The 12,978-nt window shown below is 50.1% G+C and overlaps 1 protein-coding gene across 1 annotated transcript in view; it reads left to right on the top strand.

The window, feature by feature from the left end:
- Window positions 1-12,978, top strand: part of ADAM33 (ADAM metallopeptidase domain 33) — a 77,983-nt gene that overhangs the window by 19,924 nt on the left and 45,081 nt on the right. Inside the window, exons 3-4 of the mRNA XM_048509995.1 lie at window positions 9,459-9,537; window positions 12,615-12,691. Coding sequence (XP_048365952.1) covers window positions 9,459-9,537; window positions 12,615-12,691 — 156 coding nt within the window. The remainder of the gene's footprint in view (window positions 1-9,458; window positions 9,538-12,614; window positions 12,692-12,978) is intronic.

Here is a 12,978-nt window from a genome sequence, read left to right as displayed (position 1 = left end):
CAGTCTCCCCTCCCAAACAATGCCCATGCTGGCAGGAGCTGATGGGAATTGTAGTCCATGAGCATCTGGAGTGCCATAGGTTTGCCATCATGGGTAGGGGAACATCACAAGGTGTCTGTTGTGGTGGGAGGAAGGGAAAGGAGCTTATAAACCACCTTGAGTCTCCTTACAGGACAGAAAGGTGGAATATAAATCCAAACTCCTTCTCGTCCTCTTCTTCTTCATTGTGGTCAGGAGATTAGTCATAATTTTGGGACAACTAAGAACCAAAAAAAGGTCGAGAAAAGCAAAAGGAATAATAAAACTCAATAATGTATACCACATATCTTTATTGCATAGTGCTTCAAGAACTCAGGTTGAAAACAATGTTAAACGATGGCCAAGTTGCAATCATTCAGTAGAAATTGGAACCCAGAGATTGCAACTCCAACCAAAACATCAAATTGATGCGTCCCAGACATTACGTATGTTTTCAACTTTGATAAGTCTTCTTCAGAATCTCCCAAGTTACATAGAAACGCATGAAGCAGTCGACTGATCAAGCAGTTCCAAATAATATATAAAAGTCACAAAGAATCCGGTCGAAAAGCTGATTACGAATCCTGGAAGGTATAAGTTAAATCATCCAATATCTCCGTTCGTCACGAAAAGACGCCCTTAAATCATTGATTCAAGGGGTAGTAATTGCTAATTCTGATCAAATGTGGGTCACATAATTACTGTTGAATAGCAGTTCTCTATTCACTTAGGAGCTCATATTATGGATAGTAATGAAACACCAACTATCCCAAAAAAATAAGAAGGAAAAAATGTCCGTTTAAACTAGGTGTGTCAAACTTATTTCTTATGAGGGCTGGATATAACATAAATGTCTTCGTCCCGGAGAAAGGAGTGGCTACCTCAGCTGGTGAGCCACCAGCAGGCTCCCCAGCCCAGATTGGCACTTGGGGGGAGTGGCTACCTCATCTAGAGTGGGCTTATCAGACCCCCGAGCCAGCTGGGGACCCCCCCGTCCTAATCTGGTCCAGTGAGCCTGCATGTTTGACACCCTTGTTTAAACAGCTCTGACTCAAATGTCATTATTTATGTCTCCCTGGATTCAAACCCAAACCTGCCCTTAACTGGATACAAACTCGCAGAATGCGTGCCAGTACATTTTTTTAATGGAGTGAAAAAAAAGGTTATTATTGTTAATAAGTCTTATTTGAGTCATAAGAACATAAGAACATAAGAACTAGCCTGCTGGATCAGACCAGAGTCCATCTAGTCCAGCACTCTGCTACTCGCAGTGGCCCACCAGGTGCCTTTGGGAGCTCACATGCAGGAGGTGAAAGCAATGGCCTTCTGCGGCTGCTGCTCCCTAGCACCTGGTCTGCTAAGGCATTGGCAATCTGAGATCAAGGAAGATCAAGATCGGTAGCCATAGATCGACTTCTCCTCCATAAGAACATAAGAACAAGCCAGCTGGATCAGACCAGAGTCCATCTAGTCCAGCACTCTGCTACTCGCAGTGGCCCACCAGGTGCCTTTGGGAGCTCACATGCAGGAGGTGAAAGCAATGGCCTTCTGCTGCTGCTGCTGCTCCTGAGCACCTGGTCTGCTAAGGCATTTGCAGTCTGAGATCAAGGCGGATCAAGATTGGTAGCCATAGAGTCCAGAAATGTCTAGAAATATTGCCAGTTGGAGTTGGCAACTCTATGTTCCACCTCTGCCATCGAAATGTCTCGAGTGAGCCTTGGGTGAAACCTGCCCTTTGGGGTCTGACCCTACCACACACCCTTGCTAAGAGGAGTGCTTATCCCCCTCCCCATCTGCAGCCTGGGAGAGAAAGGCAGACGGACCCCGAATTCCTCCCAGCCTCTGCTTTTGATTAATCCTCCAGCCCCATTCCAGGTTTTTATGGTCTGTTCCCGACATCAGGAAGTGATTTGTCAGCGGCGGAGCGGAGTTTCTGTGTGAGGCCTTCAGCCGCCCAGAGAGGCTGGTGAGCGACTGGAGACAGCTGTGGGAAAAAGTCTGCGGAGTGACTCCTCGCAACCTTTTCATGGGGGATGGAAGCTGAGCGAATAGCGGAGACACCCCCTCGATAAGGCTTTTTCTCAGGAAATCTCCAAGATGCAGACCCACGAAAGCACACAGAAGAGTAGTCATAGTAGTTTGGATTTATACCCCACTTTTCTCTCCTGTAAGGAGACTCAAGGTGGCTTACAAGCTCCTTTCCCTTCCTCTCCCCACAACAGACACCTGGTGAGGCAAGTGGGGCTGAGAGAGTTCTGACAGAAGTGTGACTAGCCCAAGGTCACCCAGCAGGAATGTAGGAGTGCGGAAACAGATGTGGTTCACCAGAGAAGCCTGTGCCACTCAGGTGGAGGAGTGGGGAATCAAACCCGGTTCTCCAGATTAGAATCCACCTGCTCTTCACCACTACACCACGCTGGCTCTCAAGAGAGCAAGCTGCTTTAGGCCCTTGGTCCATTATGGCTGGCATTGTCTGCTCTGACTGGTGGCAGCTCTTTAGAAGAAGAAGAGAGTTTGGATTTATATCCCCCCTTTCTTTCCTGCAGGAGACTCACAAGGAGCCCACAATCTCCTTAGTTCCCCCTTCCCCTCACAGGCCAAGCAAAACACCCTGTGGTGGGGTGGTGGGCTGAGAGAGTCTCATAGCTGTGACTAGCCCAAGGTCACCCAGCTGGCGTGTGTGGGAGTGGCGGGCTAATCTGGGAATTCCCTCAGATAAGCCTCCCACAGCCTGTGACAGGCGGAGCTGGGAATCAAACCTGGTTCCTCCAGACTTCAGATACGAAGCTCTGAACCTCCAACTACATCACTGCTGCTCACTGAGGTCTTTCATGTAGTCCTTTTAGTTGGAGATGCCGGATTGAGCCTGGGACCTTCGGCATCCCAAGCAGATGTTCACACAACGTGTGATTGGTGTTTGGAAGATGCTGCTACAGGAGGTGGTTATGGCCACTAACCTGGATAGCTTTAAAAGGGGCTTGGACAGATTTATGGAGGAGAAGTCGATCTATGGCTACCAATCTTGATCCCTCCTCCTTGGATCAGAGGTTACCCAAAGGCCTTAGCAGACCAGGTGCTCAGGAGCAGCAGCAGCAGAAACCATTGCTTTCACATTCTGCATGTGAGCTCCCAAAGGCACCCTGATGGAGCTGCCCGCAGTAGCAGAGTGCTGGACCTAGGATGGACCTCGGGGTCTGATCCTGTGCAGGCTTGTTCTTATGTTCTTATGTTTTTACCACTGAACCACAGCCCCTTGCCAAAACTGAAACACACACGAAGCTGCCTTGCCCTGAATCAAACCTTACGTCCATCACAATCTGTATTGTCTACTCCGACGGGCAGCTGCTGTCCTGGATTTCCAGCAGAGGTCTTTCTCACCTCCTTCCTGGTCTTTTTAACTGGAGATGACGGGGACTGAACCTGGGACCTTTGGCCTGCCTGGCAGATGCTCTTCCCCAGGTCACAGCCCCTCCCCGGAGGGAAACAGGAGCTGAATGTGCCACATATTGCAGGCTTTGTCTCTTGCAAATTGAATTGCCAACCTCCAGGTGGGGCCAGGAGACCCCCTCAAACTGCAACTGATCTCCAAACAACAAAGGGATCTGGGAGTCTTAGTAGACCACAAACTGAGCATGAGTCAGCAGTGTGATGCAGCAGCCAAGAAAGCCAATGCAATTCTGGGCTGCATTGATCTGTACATCGTCTAGATCAGGCGTAGGGAACCTTTAACACTCAAAAAGCCATTTGGACCCGTTTTCCATGGGAAAAGAAAACACTTGGAGCCACAAATAATTTTTGACATTTAAAATAAAGATAACACTGTATATATTGGGTGTTTTTACCTTTTACTCCGCTCATTCTGAGAAGCGCATGGATGCTTCCGCCCTGCTGCCTGCAGGGTGGGCAAGGATGGGGCCAGCAGCTTGGCCTCACCTGCCTCCCGAGAAAGTGCCGCCCAGCTCCAACGAGGGCAGGCGAGAGGAAAGCCCTTGGCCTTGGCCCGGCTGGGCTTGGACAGTTGGTGCGCCCGCCTGCTGCTTGCAGGGTGGGCAAGGGGATGGGGTTAAGACCAGTGGCTCATTTCGTGGAGCCGCCAGTGCAGGAGCAGAAAGAGCCACATCTGCGGCTCTCGAGAGCCGCAGAGTTCCTACCCTGGTCTAGATTGGCGAGGCACGTGTAATAGTTCCATTCTATTCTTCATTGGTCAGACCTCACCTGGAATACTGTGTTCATTCCTGGGCACCACAATTCAAGAAAGATATTGACATGCTGGAACGGGTCCAGAGGAGGGCAACCAAAATGGTCAAAGGTCTGGAATCCATGCCCTACGAGCAAAGACTTAGGAAGCTGGGGATGTTTAATTTGGTGAAGAGAAGGTTAAGAGGTGACAGGACAGCCATGTTTAGATATTGGACGGGATGTCATGTTGGTGAGGGAGCAAGCTTGTTTTCTGCTGCTCCAGAGACTGGGACCAGGAGTCATGGGTTCAAGGTGCAGGAACAGAGATTTCACCTAAACATCAGGAAAAAACTTCCTGGCCACCAGGACTGTTCCTCAGTGGAATGCACTACCTCTCTAGGTTCTTCGGAGGTTTTCCAAGAGAGGCTGCATGGCTATCTATCAGGAGTGCTTTGATTGTGTGTTCCTGCATGGCAGGGGGTTGGACTTGATGGCCCTTGGGGTCTCTTCCAACTCTGTGATTCTATGAGATCAGCTCTCCCTGAGAAAAATGGTTGCTTTGGCGGGTGGAGACTATGGAATCATATCTCCGTGGAGCTCTCCCTCCTCCCAAATTCTGCCCTTCCTAGACTCCACTCCCAACACGTCCAGGATTTTCTCAAGCTCTTGCTGTGTCTTTCCCCTCTTCTTAGGGTATTGGGGTAAATTACTTGACTTCAAATCTTGGCACAGTCTTTCAAGCTTCTTTTGTTGAGCAAAAACAAACAAAAGCATTAGATGGATGTGGTCATTGGACTATAACCTTCGGAATGCTGCGGAGAGGGGGGAAATAAACTTTTCCTGACTTTTCCATAATGCTAGGGCTGCGACAGCCAAAAGAACGTTCTTTTTGGGAACAGGGTGGAATTTGTGGCTGTCCTGCAAGGTGGGCGTTGGCAGTCAGTGGCTTAGAACACTTTAAATAGGTGTTTGACAAATTAAGAGAGGCAGAAATGTATGAATAGTTCTCCAGGACAACTCACTGGACCCTGCATGTTCAGAAGCAGTCTACCTTGAGATATCAGTTGGAACAGGGTTGGGAAATCCCTGGAGAATTGAGGGAGAGAGGGACCTCAGTGGGTTTCAATGCCCCCAAAGCAGCCATTTTCTCAAGGAAAACTGATCTTTACAGATTGGAGATCAGTTGTAATTTTGGGAGATATCCAGTGGTGGGATCCAAACATTTTAGTAACAGGTCCCCATGGTGGTGGGATTCAAACTGTGGTGTAGCGCCAATGGGGCTGGGTGGGGACACCGTGATTGGCCGAGCATTCGAGTAGACCCAAGGGCATTCCTGAAGCGGGGCTGTGGCAGAGGGATTTGCGGCAGCATGCCGATCGCATGGAAGCGTAATGCAGGCAGGCTGCCACGCACTTGGTGCACCTCCTGCTAGGGACTGCTTCCCAGTTCTCTTGGCGCTTCTGCTGAGAGGTGGGAGGGGCATAACTAAGGCAAAAAAATCAAGTGGCAAAATCACTCAGTGGTAACCCCTCTGCGGCTGCGCGCAAATGGTTTCAGGTAGCTTACTCTGGGAACCTTGCTCAGAGGAACCTGCTGGAATCCCCACTCCTGAGAGATATCCAAGCTCCCTCCCTCGAGAATTGACAAAGCGTAATGGTGTAGCGGTTATGAACACTGGACTTCTAATTCCTGGGAGCCCAGTCTTTAATGCCCCTGTTCCTCCACTTTCTGACCATGGTAGTCTAATCTGGAGAACGGGGTTCGAATCCCCACTCAGCCGCATGAATCCTGCTGAGCGACCTTGGGCTAGTCACAGTTCTCTCTGAACTCTCTCAATGCCCCCTGCCTTATAAGGTGTCTGTTGTGGGGAGAGGAAGGGAAAGGAGTTTCTAAGCTCCTTTGAATGTCCTTAGAGTAGAGAATCCAAACTCCTCCTCCTCCTCCTCTTCTTCCTCTTCCAAACTCCTCCTCCTCCTCCTCCTCTTCTTCCTCCTCCTCTTCTTCCTCTTCCAAACTCCTCCTCCTCCTCCTCCTCTTCTTCCTCCTCCTCTTCTTCCTCTTCCAAACTCCTCCTCCTCTTCTTCCTCCTCCTCTTCTTCCTCTTCCAAACTCCTCCTCCTCCTCCTCTTCTTCTTCCTCCTCCTCTTCTTCCTCTTCCTTCCAAACTCCCCTCCCTCCTCACTCTTCTTCCTCCTCCCTTCTTCCCTCTTCCAAACTCCCTCCCTCCTCCTCCCTCCTCCTCTTCTTCCTCCTCCTCTTCTTCCTCTTCCAAACTCCTCCTCCTCCTCCTCCTCTTCTTCCTCCTCCTCTTCTTCCTCTTCCAACCTCCTCCTCCTCCTCCTCCTCTTCTTCCTCTTCCAAACTCCTCCTCCTCCTCCTCCTCCTCTTCCTCTTCCAACCTCCTCCTCCTCCTCCTCCTCCTCTTCTTCCTCCTCCTCTTCTTCCTCTTCCAAACTCCTCCTCCTCTTCTTCCTCCTCCTCTTCTTCCTCTTCCAAACTCCTCCTCCTCCTCCTCCTCTTCTTCCTCCTCCTCTTCTTCCTCTTCCAAACTCCTCCTCCTCCTCCTCCTCCTCCTCCTCCTCCTCTTCCAAAAAGAGTTTGGTGCTAAATTTGTGCGAATTCCCAGAGTTTGTGTGCTAAATTGGTGCGAATTCCCAGCGTGTTACTTTTCTTACAAGTCAAGACCCTCGGCCATATGATTTGCAATAATATTGTGGGAAATGTGCGAAATCTTGCAAGCCCTCTGGAGCAAGCATGGTCTTGGGTATCCTGTACACGGCCAGCTTCTACAAAACACTTGGCACAATTATTTCGATTGCTTCCTTCTGGGTGATTTGTCGCTTTGATTCTATTTGGTTTTGGAACTCTCGGCATGCTCCCCCCCCCCCCACTAAGACCTGGTCTGGATGTGCAGGTTTTGTTTTCTTTTTTAAAAGAAATATTTTTTCCCCTCCCCTCCAGACAGAGGGTCTTAAAACAGGAACCCGGGGCAGGACACAAGAAGTTGATCTAAATGGGGTCTGGAAAAACCCAGCAAGGGGCCATGAATCACGCCAAATGCACGCCTGCTAATCCAGACCCTGCAAACAAGTCTGGAGAAAGCCAAGAGAAATCCTTGCAGCTTGCTCATTGACTCTGGGGATGACAGCCCCGTGTGGGCTGCGCCATTTAAGGCCACTGTGGGATTAGCTCGTTCGGGTTTCTGGCCCCATTTCTGGGCGTCGCGAAACCTTTGAGGTCAGGCCTCTGTTCTGGGAGAACCGAACATCTTCCATGTCCCAAGAGGATGACTGCAGAATCTCATCATTATGGCAGAATAGATTTGGTTTTGGGGCAGGGGGAGGGGGAGGGATGGCTGTAGTCCTTCAGAACAACATTATTTTGCACTGTGGAAATTGGGTTGCCAACTCTGAGTTGGGAAATTCCTGGAGATTTGGTGAGGCCTTCATTAGAACATCAGAAAAGTACCTGCTGGTCAGACCAGTGGTCCACCTAGTCCAGCATCCTGTCTCACACAGTGGCCAACCAGTTCCTCTGGAGGGCCAGCAGAGAGCAGGGTGGAGCCTAGAAAGCGCAAAGTTTGGTGAGCGGAGGTCTCTCGCTGGGGTACCATCAATGCCATCGTGTTCAGCCATTAAAGCCACCATTTTCTCTAGGGCAGGGGTGGCCAACTATGGCCCTCCAGATGTTCATGGACTACAATTCCCATCAGCCCCTGCCAGCATGGTCAATTGGCCATGCTGGCAGGGGCTGATGGGAATTGTAGTCCACTGGCCTCTGGAGTGCCAAAGGACTCAGGCCACCACTGCCGTCTAGGCAGAAGTGGCCAACTATGGCCAGATGTTAAGTCCAGGACTACAATTCCCATCAGCCCCTGCCAGCATGGCCAATTGGCTATTCTGGCAGGGGCTGATGGGAATTGTAGTCCACGAACATCTGGAGGGCCATAGTTGGCCACCCCTGGTCTAGGGGAACTGAGCTCTGTTGTCTGGACATCCGTTATTTTTCTGGGAGATCTCCAGGCCCCGTCTGGAGATTGGCAAGCCCAGCAGAGGTTGAAATGGATTCAAGTACCAAGATCTGGAGAAAAAGAACGTTCTTATGTTCTTAAGAAGAGTTTGGGTTTATATCCCCCCTTTCTCTCCTGTAAGGAGACTCAAAGGGGCTTACAATCTCCCCCCCCCCCCCAATAACAGACACCTTGTGAGGTAGGTGGGGCTGAGAGAGTCCTGGGAGAACTGTGACTAGCCCAAGGTCGCCCAGCTGCCATGTGTTGGAGTGCACAAGCTAATCTGGTCCACCAGATAAGCCTCCACAGCTCAAGTGGCAGAGTGTGGAATCAAACCCAGTTCTCCAGATTAGAGTGCACCTGCTGTTAACCACTACACCACGCTGGCTCTCAAGCATCCTGCAAGTTTCCATAGCAGAAAAGATAAGGCTCAAACAGCGGGCCAGGGTTATGCAAATTTGATATATTGTCAATTCCTTCACTAGGGAACTCCCTGCCCCATGACAGAGTGCAAAATTGGTTAGTCCTCTTGACAGGGGTGTCTTTGGCCAGAGCGTCTCCTATAGCTTTCTTTCTACCACATTTTATCCAGTCTTTCCCCCCAAGGGAGCTCAGTTCAGCATGCGTGACTCTCCTCTGTTCTGTCTTCATGACAGCCCCGTGAGGTAGGCTGGGCTGAAAGAAAGTGAGCAAGCTGACTTGTTCCCCATTGAGCTTAATGACTGGGTGGGGATTTGAACTCAAGGCTTTCCAGTCTTGCTGTGACCCACGACACCGAGGGATCGGAAATCTGAGTTCCAGAGATCAGTTGCAATTCCAGGACATCTCCAGACCCCGCCTGGAGGTTGGCAGCCCTAATTGCACCACACCGGATTGTGGTTCAGCAAAAATGAGATTGTCCTTTTTTATTATATAAAAGTTTTATTGAGTTTAACACACAAAAACAGAACACACAAAAACAGAATACACATTGTCCTTTTCTATCTAATGAAAATGACAGATTTCTACTTGGAGGAACCTACATAGGAAAGTGTGTTTCCAGGAGAGTAGCGGATGGGCGGAAAAGCAAGCTCAGCAGGAAAGAAACGCACAAGGCAGGGTCTCAGAAATCCCAAAATTCTCGGAAAGAAATCCTATATTGGCCTGCCGCTTGGGCAGATCCCGTAACAAAGCGACGCATCAAAGGCCAAGCGCGTCTTGCTTGGTTCGTTCTGACGACGGCCCTCATTGATTCCCTTTCCTGTTTTGTCAGATGGCTGCTGTCTCCAGGTTATACTGAAACCCATTATGCAAAGGATGGCCAGGCGGTGACCGTGACCCCCGACCACACCGTAAGTAGGGACACCGGGAGAGGCCGTTGAGTGGGGCGGGGAGAAAACTTGGCTGCCAAATAGTTCAGACCGTTGGAATTGTGAGTGCCATGGGTGCCAATTTTGCATCGGCTACAGAATTTGGCAGCGGGGTGTGCGCGCGCTGGAGCATTCATCCGTCCCCCTCTCGCTTTCAAAAAATAAACCTAGGCTTTTTTTTAAAAAAAAAGCAGCTCTGTTCTGTTGGAAGGCCTTTCCTTCACCCACCTTTGCAACGGGCTGGCACAGACGTGCAAACCGAATTCCGTCTCAAGGGTGGGAGAGATGTGGGCTGAGCTATTTTATTGGTGGTTTTCAGAGGCATGGCGGGGAGTGGGGGATGGTGCCCAGGGCAACACCTGCTCCGGCTGCTCCCCCTCGCCCCACTTACTTTAGCCGGCGGGAGCCTGCTGTGGGCCCCCCCCCCCTTGGCCCGGCCCCGCCAGGCTGCTCTTTCAGCCGGTAGAACCTCCACCAGGTTCTGGTGGGGCGGGGCCGAGGGAAGCAGCGTGGCCAGTGGTTCGCACCAGTTCGGCAGGACCGGTTGTTAAAATGGCACTTGTAAACAACCAGTTGTTAAATTAATTGAATCCCACCACTGAGTGTGTGTGTGTGTGTGGGGGGGGAGCTATTCCAAATCCAAATCCAAAACCGTTATTAGGCATAAAACCGTGTGTGTCATCAATTCCAAATACAACAAAAAGATCATGATTGCACAACTTGCAGTACACAGAGTAAAAATGTAGCAACAATGTCTTGTCGAAGGCTTTCACGGCCGGAATCACTTGGGTGCTGTGTGGTTTCCGGGCTGTATGGCCGTGTTCTAGCAGCATTCTCTCCTGATCCTCTGAAGATGCCAGCCACAGATGCAGGCGAAACGTCAGGAGAGAATGCTGCTAGAACACGGCCATACAGCCCGGAAACCACACAGCACCCAAATGTAGCAACAGCTTCAGAGATTTCAGCATTAGAGTTAGTTAGAAGCTTAGCCATTTTTATCTTATCAGAAAGGAGCATAAATCCTGTTGGTCATACAGTTCTCAAATCAGTTCTGATGTTGTTGTATTTTGAACAGTGAAGCAGAATATGAGAAAGGGAATCAGTTGTATTAGGACAGAAATGACAGCAACGCTCATTTTGTGGGATATTAGAGAAGCGACCTTGAAGATGTACTGACGGAAAAGAGTTGCACCTTGCTCTAGTCATGACCCATCTGCAATTGTAATTAACAAGTTGTTCCAGGTATATAGCAGGGCTAGATTTCTGAGGGATAATCCCAAAGAATATTGGAGAGCAAGAGCTTTGCGCTTTGCTCAGGAGAAATTGATATTCTTGATCGAATAATCTAGACTTTAAGCGATGGTAAATCTCCGGAGCGGGGAGCATTTGTAGGGCCTCCCAAGAGAAGCCCAAGGAAAAGATCTTTTTTTCAATATGTAGCCACCATTTCGAAAGCTGAAGCTCTCTCATTTCTAACTGGGACGAACTGTTAGGGTCCGTGCACAGAAACAAAGACGCAGCCAAAACTTAAAAGTAACAACCCAATGTGTGGGGGGGGGGGGCTATTCTCTGCCCCCATGTGACCAGCTGGTGTGCGCCCAGGGATATGTGACCCATATGTCCCCGTGAGCGTTCCGCCTCTGGTAGTTTTAACTGGAAATGCTTTAAACGATTATTGTCAACCGCCTTGAACTGGGGGGAAACATGAGATTCAAATGTCTCCGTTTTCTATTGATTTGTGGTCCTTCTTTCTCATGGGGACTCAAGGCAGATTACGTAGAGCACGGATGCCAGCCTCCAGGGGAGACCTGGGGATCCCCTAGAATTAGAGCTCTCCTCCATCCCACGATGCCCCTGGAGAAAAGGGATGCTTTGGAGGAGGGACTCTACGGCATTGCACCCCACTGAGGCCTCCTTCCTGCCCAGGGTCCACCCCAAATCCCCAGGAGTTTCCCAGCCTGCATCTGGCAACCCTATCCCATAGTGTACCCAGTGGTGTAGCTAAGGGCATAGAGGGGCTACAGCCCCAGGCACTGTTCCCTAGGGTCACAGGTGGGGTGCACTGCAGGGCCACCCCCCAACTGTGCCCCACCCCAAACTCCTTATGAACACCAACCAGTGGGACTCACCCCACCTCCTAATTCCACGTGGGAACGGGGCACAGCTGTGTGTGTGGCGGGAAGTGATATTTTACCCAGCTATTATTTTACCCAGGGATATTTACCCAGGGATATTTTACCCAGATATTTTACCCAGGGAGCAGCAGTGGTGTAGGAGGTTAAGAGCTCGTGTATCTAATCTGGAGGAACCAGGTTTGATTCCCTGCTCTGCCGCCTGAGCTGTGGAGGCTTATCTGGGGAATTCAGATTAGCCTGTGCACTCCCACACATGCCAGCTGGGTGACCTTGGGCTAGTCACAGCTTCTCGGAGCTCTCTCAGCCCTGCCTACCTCACAGGGTGTTTGTTGTGAGGGGGGAAGGGCAAGGAGATTGTAAGCCCCTTTGAGTCTCCTGCAGGAGAGAAAGGGGGGATATAAATCCAAACTCTTCTTCTTCTTCTTCTATTCTGCCCAGTGACCCTAACATAAGGTCAGTCAATGCCATCCACAACTTGGGTCATAGGGAAATGGGTGGAAATACAGTTAGGAATTCCTGTGTCATTTAAAGAAAGAAAATGGGTCAGCTGACAATAATTCATCTGTGGAATGGTTGTGGTGGGCTTTCCGGGCTATGTGGCCGTGGTCTGGTAGATCTTGTTCCTAACATTTTGCCTACATCTGTGGCTGGCATCTTAGAAGGAAGTCTGTGACACAACCTGGAAAACCCACAACAACTAGTTGAATCCGGCCATGAAAGCCTTCGACAATACATCTGTGGACTACTTTAGTTTTAGACATCGGGCCCTCCCTCCCAAACCTCTGGGATAAGTGGGACTCTTAAGTAAATGGATGTTGTATTATTGTTCAGTGAAAATTGTGGTGGTTCTGCTTCCGACGGCCAGATGATTTGCGCACACAATGAAGTGCGTCTCAAATCCCCTTCCGTTGTTTCTTCTTGCAGGAGCACTGTTACTACCACGGCCACGTCCGAGGGCACGAAGGATCCTGGCTGGCGCTGAGCACCTGCTCTGGAATCAGGTAAGGAAGACTATTTGGAGACTTTGATGTTCAGTCTTTAGAAGACTTCCCGCTGTAGCTCGGAGGGAGCTCGTGTGATTGACTTCCAGAAAGATCCAAGTTCTACCGCTGGAAGCTCCAGACGAAAGGACCGGCGGTTGTCACACTGCAGCCATCTCTGGCAAAGACCCCAGGGAGCCATTCCGAAGTTGGGGAGGAGGGATTCTCATGTCCCAAAAATAGTTTTAGATAGGGTGGGGTTTTTTTCCTTGGTTTTTCTGACCCCCCCCCCTTATAGTGGAGCAAGG

The sequence above is a fragment of the Sphaerodactylus townsendi genome, linkage group LG10, assembly GCF_021028975.2.
Source record: "Sphaerodactylus townsendi isolate TG3544 linkage group LG10, MPM_Stown_v2.3, whole genome shotgun sequence".
Lineage (NCBI taxonomy): Eukaryota > Metazoa > Chordata > Lepidosauria > Squamata > Sphaerodactylidae > Sphaerodactylus > Sphaerodactylus townsendi.
This window is presented reverse-complemented; position numbering and strand designations above follow the sequence as displayed.